We start from the raw sequence: 20,328 nt of genomic DNA, 5'->3' as shown, positions 1-20,328 counted from the left end.
TTTTCTTTTCAGATCCAAATCACTTTTCTAAACATGAAAGCTACATTGGCTACTGAACAATTCCTCCAGTAGGAAGATAATTTTAGCAATAAGTTGTACATTTTTATCAAAAAAAATAGCAATTTCCTCATTTGATTACTTTAAGACTTTGGAGATGCAGTTTTATTTATATCTGATGACATTTTATCCATTAATTCTAGGAAGTCATTTCTGGTTTTTGCTATATTTGATTTTATTTTTTAGATGATTTGCCTACATCAATTCAATTGTTTTACACTGAAAACTAGAAAGGTTCATTTTTCTTCTTTGCAAATCTCCCTGTTTGTATTCTGTAATCTTTAGAAAACTAAACATGAGAATGGACCAAAAGCAGAGACCAGAACAAAGAATAATCAGGTCATAGGTATAGATAGATGCATATATAAGCATTCTGTCATTGAATGACATATCTCTCTCTCTCTCTCTCTCTCTCTCTCTCTCACACACACACACACACACACACACACACACACACACACACACACACGTGGAGAGAGAGAGAGAGAGAGAGAGAGAGAGAGAGAGAGAGAAATATACAGAAACATACACATGCAAACTCTGCAGGATAAGGCTGATGTTAAGAAAGGGACAAGAACGTTGACCACATGAATGCCATTTCTAAGAAAAAGGGGTGGAGAGAAAGGATTTTTACAGAAGCCTTATTTTCTGTGTCTTGATATTTTCCTTCAAAGGTCCCTATTATAATACCGTGCCACAGAGTGATTTGCAGCAGTGGACAGCCTGGCAACTACACGGGAGGAAGTCATCTGAAAGAGTGGCTTTTGTCACATGAAAAGCTTCAGAAGGAAAAGTTAACGTATTGATGCAGTTCAGGTACAGCTGTTACAGAGTGAAACCAGCACATCACCAAAGATACTTTGCTTATAACAAGCTTTCCAAACACACAGTAGAATTCAGGGAAATGGTAAATATTTGAGTGACATATAAATATAATACAACATCCGAAGCGAAATGTGTGGTGGCACTACTATATTAAAAAAGCTGAATGTGTCCTAGGGGATACAGCTTGTATGCCCTTTCTTGTTTTTACATTTTGCAGCAGAATGAGTACAGCGGACTGAGCCTGTTGTGCATGTATTTTGTTCCCATCTCTGGTGCTGTTTTGTTCTATTTTTAATGTCCATTAAAGCAAGGATAAGGGAGTGGGAGGGACATGGCAAATGTTCGATGGAACTGCCCCTCTAAGGAAGCATCTGGCTCGCAGAGGGGACAACCGGGAATCTGCTGCCTTTGCGTGCATTCGGAGAACAAAATTAAAGGCAGGAGCTTACACACAAACACACACACAGAGACCTCCCTCTCCCACTGTTCCTGCCTGGATTTGTATTTGTCCAGATTGAAAAGCTTGTGCCTCTGCCAGGCAGGCTGCCCAAGATTTCCCTGTTTTCTTTGATGTTTGAACTGTTGAAATGATGTTTTACGTAAACAGTTATTAATGAAACACACCCGAAGAGCCATTCAAACGGAAACGGCTATTGAATTGCCTATTCACCGTTTTTCTTTCTAGATGGTTTAGGAGATGCGAATAAAAATACTTAGTCTCTCTAAGCATGGCTTGGTGTAGGCAGAAAAATAAATTCTGTTGAGAAGTTTAACACCATGGTTTTAATACAATTATGCAACCTAGTTAAAGATAATAGATACTTTTGGCTGTCATTTAGAAGTATATTTCTGTCTCATTGTCGTCTTTTGCTCAGCATTTGCTTGATTCACTTTCCTATGTTGAAACATGTCATACCATATGGTAGCTTATGAAACATGTCATACCATATGGTACCTTATGAAAAGAATCAAAAAGTACACATTATAGTAAACATATAAAGCTAAACCAGGAAAAAATACACTCAGCCAAAGGATATTGAAGCTAAAATTTCTAGTTATTTAAAAAGAACTCTGAGAGTAAAATATTACAAACCACAAGAAGCTAAAATTTTCACTACTGTATGGGATTCATAAATCATAATATGAAAATACCGATTTTTATGCTTTTATTACATTCTTGAGGGAAAGCATGCTGCTAACAAAAATTATTGTGTGGTGTTATTCCATTAATGTATTGTTATTCAGATGTTAGAATTACTTTACTAAAACCCGTTATGCATGTACACATTGTCTGTGTATATAAATAAAATACTGTATATAATATCTTGAGAAAATAAACTATACCCTATTGTACAATAGAAGGCTGTATTTTATCAAGAGTTTCTGGTGGCAATGTAAACCATGAAAGCAAGACTCAAGTGGTTTGTGTGTGTCACCAAAAGCCCAAGATAAAAATATAACCTTATAATATGTACACAGAGAGTGTATTCTTTCTTGGGGGTGGTGTGGGAGAGTCATAATGTGTGAATGTGAGCCAAAGAGAATCACAGATGCTGTAACTTCTGTAAACATTCTTTTTTAAGGGCAACGGTGTGGGGGAGCAAATTTTTCAGTTGCACTATTTCTTTGCTGTTCTCAAAAATGAGTAGATCATACTTCTTCTAAAAGTTTTTTTTTTCTCCTATGTTTCCTACGTTTTCCTTAAACAGTATGATAAGAAACCAGAAAATATAAATACTGGTGTTTGGGGAAGAAGAAAACCAAATTGCAGATAATTTGAAACCTAATTTATCAGCCAGACCCTTGTTTTATCTGTCAGGCAAAAAACCTTGCCCTGAATTTCTCCGTGGTTTGCCTTGTCTTTGAGGTATCTCAAGGGAGTTCTATAAATGGGAATTCTGTGGAATATTTAGAACTTCTCTTGGCTGAAATGCCTTCTGTGTCAGGATTTGAAGAACTCAGTTGTAGCGTAACCTCTTTTTCCTTCTTCTGATACTAAAAGACCGAGTCAGGTTCATTCTTTTCCACTGAATTCATTTGGACATAATCAGTATCTCATCCAGCTACAAAAATTTAAGTGCATCATCTTGGCTCTGTGTCTTGTACACATTGCCCTATTTAGAGGATGAGAGTTGTTCTGTGGAAAAAAGCTGCCCAGTAGAAGAAAAACAAGTAGGAAAATTTAAAAGAAATAACTCAAGTTTAGTTAAGCAGTCACTAAAAAGTATTAGTGAGGGTTAGAGGTGAAGCATTTAAAAGAATGATAAAAATTCATTTGCATGAAGATAAAGATTTTGTTGGCTGACTAACACATTTTCACGAGCTGGTATCTCAATATTTGTTTTGCTATTGTAGGCCAAGCCGTTTATCCTTTTGTCAGCATGTGTTCCAACAGAGGGCACTGTAGCACACAAGAATTTAGATTCATGTCTTCTACAATGTGTTTAGGAGACACTCATTCACTACTTTTTTTTCCCTGCTGTTTAAGAATGAATTTGAAAATGAACAGCCAAGTTGAAATCTCCTAGTTGCCTTATTTGCAGTGCTTCAGACTGTCTGCCTCAGGAATTAGCTGTCTGGTAGTATTACAAGCCTACTATCTTCATCTCACATATGTATTGTGAAAAATACTACCGTTCCTGAGTAAGACGAAGAACAGGTTTTCTTTGCTGTGATTTCAGAGATTGTTAATGATGGCCAGGCTACAACTTGGCATGACCACTAATGAAGGGGGTAGTGAGAGTAGAACCTCTAGGGATTTTTCATAGAAAGGGAAGAATCCACTTACTGTTCATGTGTGCTTTTAGCATTCTTTCCATGTGCTGAAAGTGCTTGTGCCTCTCTATGATGTCTTAATAAGTGTGCAATATCTTTAATCTGGCATGACTTAGTGCTTGCCGTACTTAAACGCTTAGCCCAACCTAATTGAGGAGTAGTTTGCAAAACCTGAGTATTTCAAACGCTTTGGAATGAACTAAATGCATATCGCCTCATGCACAATTGTGTTGTGCTATGTCATACTAGACTATATATTACATTACATATTTATTATATTTATAGTCTGTATTGTATTATATGGTATTAATTATATTAATTCAGAAGTAGAATGGACAACATGCAAAGCTACTATTTGGTCAGCAGCCATGCCTCTCTGTTTTGCTAATTTAAAAGCCATTTTCTGTCTCTGAATTTTTCTCTGTCCTGTCATAAGTCTTGATATATATTCTGAGGTTTCCACCATAGAACACAGCAACAGCAGCTTGGTTCAAATAGGCATTGTGTGATGTGACTCCTACCACAAATCCAAGAAAGAAACAAGCAAACAGGAAAATGCAATTTGCTTGCAAATCAGCTTCAGCCCAACCGACTTAGAAGGCCAGCACTGCATCATTTATGAAAATACACTTGTAAATTTAAAGTTTCTTTTTTTAAAAAAAAATCCAAAACATTTTTTTAAAAGCCTCTGGGAATAAGAAAGAAAGCTATGGTTTTTTCCCCTCCCCCTGGAAAAGGGTTCCCCTGCCCTATCAAGTTTCCTCCCATTCAGCCAAGCTTTGAACTGCTGACATTGAGACAGTGCAGCCAGGCACGACAGCTGGCTCGGCAGCATCTAATACCAACACATGCTGGTTTAGTCCATTTCCAGAGACTAAGATAATGAAAGATTCAGAAATAATATTTGTTTTGGTAGAACTACATTTATAATGAAATAGATGCCCTTGACCATGAAACAAGCTGAATTTTGTAATGGGTCATTTCCTCCCTCCCGGTATTCAGCTTGTATTTAATGTGTAAGACACAAAATCCAATGCAAGGAGAAAAAAAAATTTTTTTGTATAATCCAGTCAATTTACAACATGTTATAAAGGCACCAGTCTCACAAAGTGGTCCACTGGTAAGGCTTTCTTATGCCTACCCTGCTATACAAGATTGTGGATGGGGAGAGTTGATAATAGCAGTATTTTATAGTACAAACCTAACATAAAAGAAATTGGCAGTTCAGAGTTTGTAAAATCCTCAAAAATAGCAGTCATTGCAACTTCTAAGTCATACATTAAAAGCAGTTGGTCACTATCTTGTGCTATGTAATGGTGGAAAATAGCAGTCTAAAAATAACAAACATTTTAAAGATGAGGAATTGCAAAAGCACTTTTTTCCTTCCAATCAGAATTTTTGTTTCCTATTTATTATATAAAATACAGTCAAATCCGATGAAAAATGATGAGGAATCTCATTTATAAAGAGTATACCTAATTCATAGAAGCAATATGTGAAATCTTTCCTCATATCAGCTTGGTATTATTGCATTTTCCTATTTAAGAAGAATATTAATTCAGAACTGCAAAAAGATTATTACTGTCAGTATGATAAAATTATAGGTATAGTAAAAGCTGAAAAGTAAATTAAAACTGCATTCCAATAAATATAATGGATCAATACTTTTCTAAAATAATATTTTGATAGATATTAAGTTATTGTGATATTAGTACCAAATATAATTCGTATTTTCATTTTCAATAGCTATTCCTTTTTTTTACCTTCGACATACATTCTGTGAAAGATTTAACTTAGGACCTCATTTCCCTTCTTTACTTAAAAAAATAAAATCTATTAAAAAGATATTGCTTAAAAACTAACATAATAGGAGATTCACAAGACTGATACGCTATTTCATGAATAATTGCACCATATGGGTCATATAGAAAAGTAAAATACCTTGAATTATTATCTCGCTACATTTCTTGTTATATTTTTAGTAAATAGAAATTTTACTTTAGCTTGAACCACCCTTCCTCTTCCACCTATTGCAATAGTAATCTATGTTTCCTTTTCTTCTTTTCTACTTCATTATAACTAGTTTCAAACCCTGGAAAAATATTACTGAGAGGAGTTTCTATTGTTTCTATTAATATATGAGCTGGACATATCCATCCAATTGATACACAGATTACACTTGTCAGAAGGCTGTGTTATTTTTGTTCCAAATAGCATATATTGATGTAAGAAATAAATATGTTGAATACAGCACATAGGAAAAGTAAGATTTCTCTGTTTGAAGAATTGTGGCTGCTATTCTTGTTTATACCACAAGAAAAGCCCTTAAAGGTAAGCCACTGCTTCTTCATATTGGTCTTGATAGCAAGGAACTTCTGTTCCTTCATCTTTCTCCTCCTCTTTTTTCTCCTGAACAAATATGTCTTACATCTTAATTGTTTTAACTTTTGTCTGCTATTTTGCAGGTTCTAATGCTATTCTGACATCACAGTCTCCTTTCTTTTGGAAGGCTTTTGATTTAAAAGTTGGAATTTGAGCGGTTGAAGTTAACATCAATTTTATTTTTTATCAGCTTTATCAATCAGTAAGATTTAAAACAAGGCCTGTGCTGAATGCTGATCCAGACCAGCCTTTTGTCTGTGTGAAGTTATAAGTAGGTGGCAGTTAAAAGCTGGAGGCCAAGAGCTGGAGAAACTGCAGGTACCAAAGTGTCTTTAAGTAATGAAGGGCAGTAGTCCAAAGTCTTCTGGACGAACTGGCACCAGATGCAGACAGATGGAAAAGGTCTGGGCTCCATCACCTTCAAGTCAGCCCGACAAAGATCTATATTAGAGCAGGAAATGGGATAAGAACCTTCAAAATAGTAGCTGGGTGGTAAGGTGAAAATTGACAAGAGCACCATATTACTGACAGGGCTTTTGATTGATGATTGATTAGCCAGCTTTTAAAGTTTTTTTTAATCTCATTGAAGGCCCCACAAAACCCAAAATCTTCACCCAGATTTTTGAGTAAATTATTATCATTATTTTTAACTTTAAATAATTTATTAAATTATTGTTTAATGCTATTTAATTGCTTCCTTAATTGGTGCTTGATAAAAATCAGCCGTTGATCATATACAGCACATGGTTTATATACAATATGCTGTTTCTAAAAATGAAAAACAGCAACCCAAGTTATGCTGATTTTTCACTGTATGTAAACTGTTACAACTGAGATACACTTTTAACAGCTGACAACAGTCACTGCCATTGTTACATATCACGGTGAGGCTAGTCACCTCCATAGTACTTTCAAACAAGGTTGATTACAGTGAGACCAGCAACATAGTGGCTTCATGAGTGCCTTTCTGACCACCAGGCAAAGAAAATAGTAGATATGTTTCTACTATTGTGTCCTATACTATAGAGGTACTATACAGAGGGATTGTCCCAATCTTGGGCTTCTGTGAGAACCTGGATAGATTCTGTGGAACAAATGGGAAGAGAGAAAAATTTCATACCACTCCCAACTAGACATTGTTTTTTCCTCTTACTTGCTACATCACCAATATTTGCAAGCCCTCCAAGAAGGAGGCAGCTAGCTACTGTTCCCTTGTCACATGTCATCGCACAAAACATGGCTCACTATTTGCCCCAAACTCCAATATTTTTAACCTGTTCAGCAGCACAAGTGTTTTCATTGGATCCCTTGCTCTTCACTTTCCACAATAGAATAGAATAGAGCTGGAAGGGACCTTGGAGGTCTTCTAGTCCAGCCCCCTGCTCAAGCAGGAGAACCTATACCATTTCAGACAAGTGACTGTCCAGTCTCCTCTTAAAAATCTCCAGTGATGGAGTACCCACGATTTATGGAGGCAAGCTGTTCTACTGGTTAATTGTCCTCACTGTTAGGAAGTTTCTCCTTAATTCCATGTTGCTTCTTTCTTTGATCGGTTTCCAACCATTGTTGCTTGTCTTGCCCTCTGGTGCTTTAGAGAATAGTTTGACCCCTCTTCTTCAATGTCAGTGTAATAGCATGTGCACATCCCCTAGAGGTATGCTTAACTACCAAGATGGCATCCTGTGTTTATCTACTTAGAAGTAAGCCTGATTGAATTATGTGGGAATTAGTAATGAAAATTAGGATTGCAGTGCTCAGTTGTAACGCTGTGCCTCAAATCCTTTTTGCAGTGGGACTCCTCTGGAGTTAACTTACATGAGAAGCGTGTTTCCAAAGGCAGGCAGAGAGAAAGAAGATGGATGCTTAAGTGACTTGAGACAGGCATTCACAACAGATATAATGTGTGCTATCAACACTTATCCAAAATATATACCCCTCAACCAAGGCATATTTTTCATTTAGTCAATGTGAACATTTTTCCTCTTATGGCTCATTGACTACAAACTACTACAATTGGATATGGCACAGAAAAGTGAGAAATCAGAAAGAGTAAAAACAATTTCAGTGTGCTAGTGTTGTTTCTCCTTGTGGCACAAGTTTTAAGAAATTAAAATTACATTTGATTGATTCCTATTTACAAACAACATTCCATCAGGTAAAATGTCTGAACGGAGTTTTTCAAAGAAGATCATGCAAATAGAAGCCAAGCAATGAAATTCTTATACTATTTGCACCAACATATCTTTTGAAAGCTGCAACAGCAACATAACTTATTACAGAAATAGGCTAAATGTAGAACATGATCTCGCTTTACAAGTAACATCAATGACTCAGTATACTGAACTTTACTCAAGGAACAGGAATCACATCATTAAACAATGTTTTCTTTGGTTAAAGCACGGGTATCAAACTCACCACATGACGTGTCGTGACATATCGTGATTTTTTTTTTGCATTGCCAGAACTGGGGTTGGCGCAGCTTCCGTATGTTGCAACCGGCCCATGGGCCAGCAGTTTGACACCCCTGGGTTAAAGCATTTACCTCCCAGATATTGTGAAATTTAAGTTTTACTTTTTTTTTCTATGTTGAATGTGTTAATCTTGCACTTACAATAAACAGTTTTGGTGTGTTTTTTTCATTTTATTGCCAATTTTCCATTATTGGAACTTTCCTTCTTAAACAGGGGAGCCAGGATTTTTTTTTCTTTTTAACTAGCAGGTTCTGCTGCCTGAAAAATTTTGAAAACTCCTGCTATTAAAACAATCAAGGGCCAGCACTTTGCCTTTGTGACATGCTTGAGGCTAAATTAGGGCATTGCCCGTGATGTCATAATTTCACCAGAGGACTGGAGCCAAAGTCCTTTATCTTTGTCTTTTCACGTGGCTTTATAAGTTCCATAAATTACATGCATGCATATAGATGTATAGATAGAACACACCTCTGGGAAAATAGGGCTTCTTAGGCTTAGTATTTTTTTCCTTGAAATGTCCCATGAGTTTTTTGGGATATATCAGTCTCCCAAGTAGACCACAGGAAACATGACAAGGTAACAACTTGGCTTTAAGGCCTCTTTAACTTAAATGGACTCCAGAAGATGGTAGAGGACAGGAAGACCTGGAGGAACGTTGTCCATGGGGTCGCGATGGGTCGGACACGACTTCGCAATTAACAACAACAAAACATAATCTTGCAAGTCTGAAATTACAAATTGCCTGCCATCTCTTTGTATAACCTAAGGTGGATCCTCTCTTAAGTTTTGTTTTACTACCCATCACTCAGTTTTGGGCTTCTCCCCCTTTTATCTGATTGTTCCCTAGGCAGCATCTCTTCTCCTATCTTCCGAGTCATTCTCACATTGTATTATAGGTCAGCATCTTTAAATAATAAATACGATAAACATAGCCACCTACCAATACTTGAAGGACTGTCATAGTGAAAAGGGAGTTGATTTGTTCTCCATAGCAGCTGAAAGCAGGCAAGAAGCAATGGATGGAAGCATGTTAGAGCAGGGGTGTCAAACTGCTGGCCCACAGGCGGGATGCGTCATGGCGAAACTGCGCCCACCCCATTGCCGGCAATGGAAAAAAAGTTGCGATATGTCTTGACACGTCACATGATGTTGCAAGTTTGACACTCCTGTGTTAGAAGGAGATTCAACATGGGGGAAAAAAGAATTCTTAAGAGAACTATTAATCAATGAAACAACTTGCCTCCTGGAATTGTGGGTGTTCCATCACTGGGGGTTTTTAAGAAAAGATTGGACAACCATTTGCCCAGGATGGCATAAGGACTCCTGCTTTGGGTAAGGGGTTTGGACAAGAAGACCTCCAATATCTTTTACAGCCTTCTGATTCTATGATTCTAATAATAATAAGTTGTAATTACATGAGTGCCTTTTGTCTTTAATTTTCAAATCCCAAGTGCAAAGATTAGACTGAAAATAATTGCTCCAACCTGTGGTGGAACACTGCAGGTTGGGTGCTGGAGGCCATACGCAGTCCATATGCCATGAGTTAAACATGCTTGCTTTAGAGCAGGGCTTTTCAACCAGTGGTACGGGTACCACCTGTGGTACATTGGCACCTGGCAGGTGGTATGCGACCATCCTAGAAAAGTGGTAGCGGGGGAGGGGAATGAGCTGAACCGGTGGCAGCACCGCACAAGCCTGAGCGAGAGATGGCTAGAGCTGCAGGGCTGTCAGGACTCAGCGGAAGCGCCAGGATCAGTGCCACTTTCCAGCTGATCGGCGCTTCTTTGGGGCTGTCAGGGCTCAGTGGAAACGCCAGGATCAGCGCCAGGATCCAGCTGGAGATCGGCGCTGATTCTGATACTTCTGCTGAGTCCTGAAGAAGCACCAATCAGCTGAAATGTTGCAGCATCTCCAGGGTCTTGTGATTTACATTCAGATGCTTGGCAACTGATTCATATTTATGATGGTCACAGTGTCCCAGGGTCATGTGAAGTGACCAAAACCTGCTGCAACCACCCAGCAGATGGGGGGAATAAAAACCAAACACCCCCACCCCACCCCCGCTGCCAATCCTCAACAGAAATGCTCACAACAATGGAAACCTCGGACAAGAGGAAGAGCGCCGCCGGGCGGGCAGGCAGGTGTCTTGCTCAGCTGTGGCTTGGGGGGCACTTTTTTCAGTGCCATTGTAACTTCGAACAGTCACTAAGCGAAGTGTTGTAAGTCGAGGACTACCTGTAGTCCTTTATCACTTTTTTCCTTCTTTTTTTTTTGGTCATCAAGTTTTTGACACCTTGCTAGTTGACTGGTGGTACTTGGATGTTGCCATATCCTAAAAATGGTACAATGGATGAAAAGGTTGAAAAGCCCTGCTTTAGAGGACATCCAGTTGCTAAAACCTGGGAGCTCCATCTTATTTTAGATAACAAGATATTTGGGGCTGTACACATGGTGGAAGTTGATCTTATAAAAAATCACTTATCCAACTGAGAAAAAAATGTGTGCTTATAACACATCATCATTTATTTCTGGCTCAGATGCAGTAATTTCAAACCACAATAAAACTAGCTTTTTCTTTTAAAAACTGCAGCTCAGTTGGGCTTGAGGGCAATCCATTTTTCCTCATTTGCAGAAACAACTACTTCATACTTCCAGGATTTAGCTGCCCTAGTCAGGTCTATCAAGGGGAAAGGTGACTTGGCAGCTTTGCAGTTCTACTTCACTGGAACAGTTTGGATTTTTATTTTATTATTTCATTTATTTTAGCATAGAGCCAAATGGACATACTATAATATACAAAAATGTGGAGCGAGGGAAAGTCAAGGCAAATCATTTTATTTCTCTTTTTGCATGGAGAGGGTGAGAGGTTTTTAAAATTATTCTAGGATTTGCAGAAGGTTGGAGACAATGCAGTGATTGTTTTTCGTTGTTCTCAGTGTTGTGATGTTAATGGAACAGAAGACAACTGATTTTAGCAATGGGAAAGTAACTGGATTGTAATAACATGTACATTCTAATTATTGTCTCTTAATAAAATAAGAGGAGGAAGATATTCATCACCTTGGCTTGTTTATAAAATGATAAAGGCGGAAAATGAATGAATGGAATGAATAAATAAAAAACTTGTTCTGAGACAATGTCAATGTCCTATATATAATATTCTTGATTTCTATAGAAATCAAGAATACATAGATCAATAAATTGATCTTGCTCCTATTACTTTTATAGGGTTACCTACCTGAGCAGGGGGTTGGACTTGATGACCTCCAATGTCCCTTCCAACTTTTTTATTATTATTATTATTATTATTATTATTATTATTATTATTATTATTATTATTATTATTATTATTATTATTATTTTTAAATAAATAAATAATCAGTATCAATCTAGGAATTAAAGAGAAAATAGAATTTTAAATCAAATCAAAATTGAAATCCATCAAAAATTTACAATTTTACAGTGCCGTTAACCAATATGTAAAAGTATACATAGGAAAAAATACAGTTAGAGTGAATAGCCAGATACATTTTTAAAAAGGATTCAAATGGCTAGTATATTCAAAGTTTAGTTTAAAAGCATATTGTTTGTTAGAAATATAAATACTATAATTCTGTTTATTTCTGTTTGACTGACTTACCAGATTTTATCAGTAAAAAAAAATAAAGTGCCACTCCTATTATTAACTTTAGTATAAGCTTGTCAGATAGGAGCACAATATTTCCATATTTTTTATTCTCCAAAGTGTTCTAATTCATAGTCCTAAAAACTTACTTTATCTGTTAGCAGATTGGGTCCTTAGAGAGAACAAGACTGAAGCCAAACATGACTGAGGGGGAAAAAAAGAAGATTTGGAGATTTATAGAAGGAATAATTGAAAAAGAAAAAGAAAGAAGAAGAAGAAGAAACCTAAATCCAATGTGTCCAACAATGTGCTGAGGTCTCTTCAAACAAAATGTGTGGGTGTGTGAAGACTGATAAGATATCACTGGGTGGAACAGAAGTGTATCCAAATTATAATTCAGAGTAATTAGCCCTATGTTAATGTCTTATGACATTACTCTTATTACATGATTGAATATTATTCCTTTTGGTTTTTTTTTTCATTGATGTTGTGATTATTTTGGAAGATACTGGTGAACTGTAACCTTTGTGTGGCTCCACATGGATTTCCATAATAGAGAAGCTGAAGTGAGATTATGCTACTTCCTAATGACAATGTTGCTGACATCAATAAAGCATCCTTACATTCCTTGAGTCGGTTTGATGATACCCTTTTTATAAACTGTAGCATATTTTTCATTTAAAGTAATCCTAAAGCCAAATACAATAGCAATAAATCATACTACACAAATTAAAATATAATGTAGTACTATCAAACCAAGATAACTTATAAATGTCTCAATGAAGAAATGCCTGGATGAAATGGCACCAATAGATAAAGATTACATGCACCAACCACAACTGAACAGGGAAAGATTTCAGCATTCAGGATGTCTTTAATGGTAAATGTCTTTCTTAGCAGGCCATCTGATCTTATAAATGATGTTGCAGATGGGCTGAATCATTTTGAGTAATTTAGTTAATTGTCACTAGCATGAGTGTTTTGGCCAGTTTGATAGAAAGTTGATTAATGGGATCCTGGTCTGTATCTAAAATAAATTTTAAATAGGTCACATTTTGACCTTCAAAGAAAGTGAACTGAACAATTTACTATGTTTCTTATCCAAAACCCCATTATTTTCATTGCCTATAAAACAAAAATATCTCTTTACACAATATGCAAAAGAATATGCTGAACTTTAAACAATCATTTTGACTTTCTTGAATGTATGATGAAATACCACAGGAATGCAAATTCACTGCAAAGGACTGCTAGCTGATGTATCATGTATTCAAGGCATCTTCCTAGTAGAAACTTGCAACTTGTGGGAGAATTAGAAGTATTTTTGGATGAAAGTGTGCAGTTTATTCTTTTCTGCGGAAAACACTGGGGAATAGTTTTATATTAAGACATAGCAAGGTAGAAACCTTGAAAAATTGAAGACATAAATGTGTAGACTATATCATCAATTTACAGGAACTCATAGTGAGGGTGGCTGAAATTCTAAATCGTATTCACCTGACTCAATAATTTTGTTCAGGTAACTGGAGAAATCTGAAACTACATTGGTAGTACGGATCAATAATTGGGCTGTAATAACTGAAGATACCATTATAAGTTACGTAAACAAACGTGGTAGATGTGTATTTGCTTGGATAAGTATGAACAATATAATTAAGCTGTTTGGATAAGATAACAGGAGAAGACAATATATTTTGTTCTGCTACGCATTAGTGGCAGGTGAGGTGGTTGGCTTTGCATATGGGAGAGATTTCTTAGTTTATGTTGACCATGGAATGAAAATATCAGATAGTTGTCTCTAACCAGGTATCGATCTGTTTTCTGTTTTGAAGTTTAGGCATGCTGATTGGTAATTTTGAGAACCATAGTCTGGAATATGTATCGGATAAAGCTAAAATAAAAGTAAGGAAGATAGTCATCTAACAGGTGGCAAATTGAGAAAAAGTGAGAAATATACTGTAGATCTCCTTTTGAAATATTCATTCCAGCAGACTATGTTGTTATATGCATATGTTAATAATTGCTACAATTATCATGCAAATACAGATTTGCATTTAGAGATAGGTTTGATACTATAGTAAGAACTTCCACTGCCCTTTCCAGCCTATACTTATCAGAAGCAGGAATTTGAGGTTGCAAATTCCAGAATTATCCTGAGAAATTCCAATACTTTGGGTATCTACCAAGTTAAGAAATGCTACAACATTAGATTTACTGGTTTGCTAGTAATAAAAGGACATCCCTATTGATACTATTTTCTTTGGACCCCGTACTGTAGGCTGACAGCTTAATTATTGGACTATAAACTAAGAATGTGCAGGAAGACAGGACTGGATATTCCTGAATACCAACATAATAAAAATATATTCTTAAGAACTTAGCATAGTTTTTGCGGTGGAGGTGACAGTTTTTTACTTCCTATCATAGAACATAAGTTTCAGCATTATCTAATCATCTTATAGGCACATGCATTTTCTGATGCTAGAATTGTGCTTGATATCCTTTGTATAGTCATTTGACTGATGGCTATAACTTCACCTGCCATTCTCTGCAATGATCTACTGCCTAAATAGAGAGCACAGTTGTAAAGCTGGAAGAGAGTCAATCTGCCTGAGGCTACTCAAGGAATCCACAGATACTGAGATGGTCCTTCTATCCAAACAAAATGCTAGGCAGATTGTTCATTTCTTTCTAATATTAATATTCTAAGGCTGCTACGTCTTTATATTTTGGTTTAAAGTATTAGTTATGAGGTAATTTACTAGATTTTTTAAAATGATATTCCACTTATCTTTTGATGAGTGAACGAGCTTGGGTTGCTGCAGAATTATTGAGACATTTATGAAAATCATGAAAAAAATTCTTTGATATATATAGTAGCCATTAGAATAGATTAAATCATAACATTACAATAGTAAATAAAACTGGAAATATATCTAGTAGACAGTATGTAACTATAGTCCAATTAAAGATTACACTGATATATAAATTTAAAGGAAAGTCAGTTAATGAAAACTAGAAAAATATTAATATTGGAACAACTGATAATTTTCTCTCATCTACATGGTGGATGTAGGGAGAAGTCATAGCAATACTTCTCTAAAATTTATTTTATGGTGAGGAATCTTTTTCTCTGATACTTTCTCTAATACAGAAAAGCTTAATGCATAGAGTAATATAATGGTTAAACCTTGCATTTAGAATGGAGAAACATCTAAGTTCTCCTTTAGCTACTAAGATTACTGAATGCTTTTGACCAGTTACTGCCTTTTAGCATAACTTACATGATGATTGTGCATCCAATGAGTGATAGCATGCAGAAATTAAGATCTTGCACATCACAAGTTCAGTTAAAGCTTGTGGGTGTTGTTATCATACAAACAAAAGAAGTGGCATTATATTAAGTTAGTCCTGTGATTTACTTTAATTCATTATTGTTTCCTCAGAACAGAAAAAGTTCACCAGGGTTTCAGAACTAGAGTTTCTCATCATTTCTACCTAATCCTCTAAGATGAAGATTCTGAGGGGAAAAAAAATCTTACCAAGTTCAATTTGTCTTCCTACAATCCAAATACACACAATTGCAATCAGAATTGTGCCTTGCTACCCTTGCTGGTTTGGGCTATTGGGAATTATGATTCAACACCTGAAGACCACAATTCCTTAGCCATACAGGCAATTTTTGTTCTATGACTCATGGCTAAATTTTTAATCAATAATATTCTACTGAGTCATCTGAGGTTTAAAAAAGAGCAAAAGCAAACTGAAAAGAGATAGAGCTCAGTGGTATGGCATATTTCATAGAAAAAGACTCTGTGAAAGCTCTTTGTGGCTCAATGTGAGATTATATTCTGGTAACCAGGAGATTTCTTGGCACTACTCCTTGCCACATGAAGGTGGGTCCATTAGATTGATCTGCTCCCAGTGACAGATGGACTCACATTGGTTTCAGAGATAGGTAGGAGCTGTTCCTGATGGGTTTTTGGATGATCTCTAATGGGGAAGGATGGGTGTACTGTATCCATCATGACTATTTGGTAACTTTCATACCTCTTTCAACACCATAACCAATTGGCTCCCTGGAGTGGCAGTGTAATATGCTGGTTTCTGTAGGCGAAGGAGTGGCAGAACCTAGGGTGGAGTTAAAAGAGGGACCAGCCTAGAATCACTATGTAGCCATAAACGGACTAAGTGCAACCACTTTTGAGTTCCATTTACTCTTATCTAATTCCCAGCAGGTGCTAACCATTAGTTGAGAACATTCTTGTTCATAGGCTATGTAGCAATAAATCAGTTTAATTAGAACTTCATGTGTGGATCTGATTTTTTGCATCTGACAGTTTCCCTCTTACCTATGGGGCCATTACCAGTTGGTGTTGATTGGGAATGAGAGATCCCACACTCGTCCTATTATGTAATGGGTTTCAGAGGATTTTGTACTCTTTCCACTCCTATTTAATATCTTCCTGAAACCATTGGGTGAGATCATCCATCACCCTGGAATGTGTATGCTGATTATACTCGATTGTACATTGGTGCTCTTGATATCCTGACTCAGTGCCTGGAGTGTGTGGGGATCTGGATAGGGATGGGGATCTGAATTCTGGCAAGCTTCCTGATCTGGGATTTTACCATCTTTGATACTAAACAGGGTGGAGGCACTGCCCCAAACAGACTTACTGCACAATCTGAGGTTCCCTCTGTACTCCCATGGAGCAGGTGGTAGTCTTGACTAGGATGGTCTTTGCAGCATGTTGTTGCATGCCCTAGTTACCTCCTAAATGAACTACTGTACTTAATGCTTTCTACATGAGATTGCCCTTGAACAGTATTTGGACATTTCAATTGGTGCAAAATGTGGTTATGTACTATATTCCCCTTCGATGGCATGCATTACATTTCTGTTCCATGAGCTGCATTAGTTACCAGTTTGCTTCTGGATGGATTCAAGGTGTTGGCTTTGAGTTTTGTAGCCCTACATGTCATAGGTCCTGGGTATTTGAGGACTGACTTTCCTGGATTACATCTACCAGTCCATCAGGCCAAGTAGGAGGAACATGTTACATGTCCCATCCATTAAGGAGACAATCTCTGGCATTTCAAGTTTAAAAAGAACTTGAGGAGTGATGAGAAACTATGCCCAAAAACAGGGAAAAAAAGACTTTGTAATCTAAAACGTTTCTTATATTCCTAAGTCATAAAACAAGTTGCAAACCCTTTTAGTCCATTTTTAGTGTATTTGATCCAAAATGAAACAGTGCCTTGTCTATGAGTTTTTATGTTTTAACTTCTACAAATAACTCCAAGTTACACTGATGTGACAGAGAGGCCCTGTCTTACAGTCCATGTACTGAGATCTACATCTGACTACCAACAGATCCAGTCACATACAACTGTCAAGCAACTATCAGATGGCAATGATTTTCTGTCACTAAGAACGTGAATTGGATTTGAACCAGTGACTCAGTGCTGAAGACTTTGTTCCCCATTAACAGTTTCCCAAATCAGCTCTCCACTCACCTGCACAATTAAATAACTTACTCATATTTTAACAAGGAAAGAGGATATAAGATTTCTCTTTAAGCAATTTTACATCAATTTTTAAAACAATTTAAAACCCCTATGTGTATTAATTGATAAATGAATTAGCAATTTGATTTGCTGTCTATTTGAAAATTATTCATTTTGAGCACATGTACCTGCAATATGAGTTCAGACTTAAACATTTATATATTTCCCTGAGGTTCTGCTTTGCAGAAAATATCTGTTTGACCAGGACTGAAAGCTCAGATGGCTGAGAACTCATTCATTTTAGATATCTTAAAAATATTTCTGTGATTATATGCAAGAATGAAAAATAGATTTCTTGATAACTGTATTAATGTAGCTGTTCCAACTCATTCCTTTGCGCTGGAATAGCACCTTATTTTCTGAACAATTGCTATTATTCTTGAGAGTACTACAAAATTGTTAACACTCCAGGTAAGTTGTATAGGTATATTTAAACACACAGGGATAATATAAGATTATTTTAATCATAACAGGTAGAATAAGCAACAAATTAAGCCAAAAGAGACATACCAACATGCTATAATCTTACATGTAAATCTTACATGTTAGGTCTAGTGCAGGGGTAGGCAACCTTGGCTCTTTTATAGCTGGCTCAGGAATTCTGGGAGTTGAAGTCCACGAGTCATAAAAGAGCCAAGGTTGCCTACCCCTGGTCTAGTGGTTAAGGCACCAGGCTAGAAAGTAAGAAACTGTGAGTTCTAGTCCCTGCTTAGCCACAAAAGCCAGTTGGATGAGCGTGGGCCAGTCACTCTTTCTCAGTCCACTTCACCTCATAAGGTTACTGTTGAAGGGAAAACAATGATGTGTATATTCGCTACTTTGAGTTAATTGTAAAAATAATAAATGCAAGATACAAAGAAGTAAAATTGTTAGGCATTTTAAGGAATGTCAAGTATGTATCTTATGGTTTTAAAATTTGGCTAATCCAACAACAAAAAAATCATGTTTATGTTTAAAAGGCTTGGTTGCTATGCTAGAAGTGTGAAATGATGGAAAATGCTAACACATGCTATCATCCTGTGTCACCCTTATCCTGTATTGGTTTAATATCCTTAAATTTGCTAATTTGGGGGGGGAAATATAAGGTTGAAACATATGAATACGATTTTGAATTATTTACTCCAAATTTGAAGTATATTAATAAATGAAGAACGGTGTACTTATAACGCATTACAGTGTCCAGATTTATAACCATGTGTTAATTTTTTGCTTATAAAGTGGCTCTTTATTGATATAAAATTATTTCAAACTAACAAATAAACTTACTCTTTATTGATATTAATTATTCCAAACTAAGCTGTTTTGTAATATATTATAATATGGTTTTATCTCTTTTTCTTTTTTCTTTGTTCTTTCTTATCTTATATAGTAAAACTATATCTCAGACCAATATCTTGACAAAGTGATAATTGTTTTTCTAAAACAAATATTCCTAATTTGTGGCCTAAAAACCATTCATGGTCCATAAGGCAATGACAGATGGTTCTTTAGGTATTAAAATATTTTTAAAGAAGACCCAAATCTTGTCTTGTCAAACTTTAATATACTACAAAATTTCAAAACAGTTTTTGTCTAATTTTGTGTTCTACACAAAAAAAATGATGTTATAGAGGTCCATGTATGAAAAAAATTGGAAACATTGCTCTACTATTTTTTCTACATGAGTGAAGTTTGTGAGTTGAAAAAGGAATCTGAAGAGTTTAATTGTACAAACCAATTGTCTTCTCTTTGAATTTCTGCCAGCAACTATACGCCTTATAAAAAAAAGAAAAGAAAAAATGGGTGTATGTCTGATGCCCCCAGTATAAATGTCAAGTTTAAACACAACTGGTGCGTTTCAAAATCCCGTGCAAATTATGTAAATGTGGAGAAACTAATTGGGTGTAGCTCTCAAGATTCGGGCAAATTGCCAAAGTGACCCCTGACTCTGTGCTGTGTTAATAGTGGTCTTTGTAGAGTGGTACATTATTGAGACATTTCTTCTTCGCTGTCTTCTGAGAACAGCAAACAGTAATTATCAAAATGGAAAGTTTCTACAGAATTAATTCCAGAATTAATATGAAATATATAAACTTTTCCCCAAAGCGAAGATGACCGGTGTAACAAGTCCTATTTGTTCATTTTGTTTACTTGGGCAGAAGACAATAATTTCCCGCTTTTCTAAATATTCAAAGTGACATTGAAATTAAAACATGAATAGATATAGATAGATATACTGTAGATATTACCAAACACAGAGGCTATGAAATATGGAATTTATGTTCATTCATATACTACAAAGAGTACAGAGAAGAGCAACAAAGATGATTAGGGGACTGGAGGCTAAAGCATATAAGGAACGGCTGCTGGAATTGGGTATGTCTAGTTTAATGAAGAGAAGGACGAGGGGAGACATGATAGCAGTGTTCCAATATCTCAGGGGCTGCCATAAAGAAGAGGCAGTCAAGCTATTTTCCAAAGCGCCTGGAGGCAGGACAAGAAGCAACGGGTGGAAACTAATCAAGGAGAGAAGCAACCTGGAACTAAGGAGAAACTTCCTGACAGTGAGAACAATTAACCAGTGGAACAATCTGCCTCCAGAAGCGGTGAATGCTCCAACACTGGAAGTTTTTAAGAAGAGAC

The 20,328-nt window shown here is 36.3% G+C and overlaps 1 protein-coding gene across 2 annotated transcripts in view; it reads left to right on the top strand.

Moving 5' to 3' along the window:
* MGMT (O-6-methylguanine-DNA methyltransferase) overlaps positions 1-12,756 on the top strand; it is a 190,532-nt gene extending 177,776 nt beyond the window's left edge. The window contains exons 4-5 of one of the 2 annotated variants that reach the window (XM_015812029.1): positions 732-873; positions 12,300-12,756. In XM_015812029.1, the coding sequence (XP_015667515.1) occupies positions 732-863 (132 nt within the window). In that variant the 3' untranslated portion in view covers positions 864-873; positions 12,300-12,756. Of the gene's footprint in view, positions 1-731; positions 874-12,296 lie in introns of both variants that reach the window. The other variant, XM_015812030.1, reaches the window with a different exon arrangement.
* Positions 12,757-20,328: the final 7,572 nt, after the last annotated feature.

The sequence above is a fragment of the Protobothrops mucrosquamatus genome, unplaced genomic scaffold (genome assembly GCF_001527695.2).
Source record: "Protobothrops mucrosquamatus isolate PMUCROS unplaced genomic scaffold, P.Mucros_1.0 scaffold62, whole genome shotgun sequence".
NCBI lineage: Eukaryota > Metazoa > Chordata > Lepidosauria > Squamata > Viperidae > Protobothrops > Protobothrops mucrosquamatus.
This window is presented reverse-complemented; position numbering and strand designations above follow the sequence as displayed.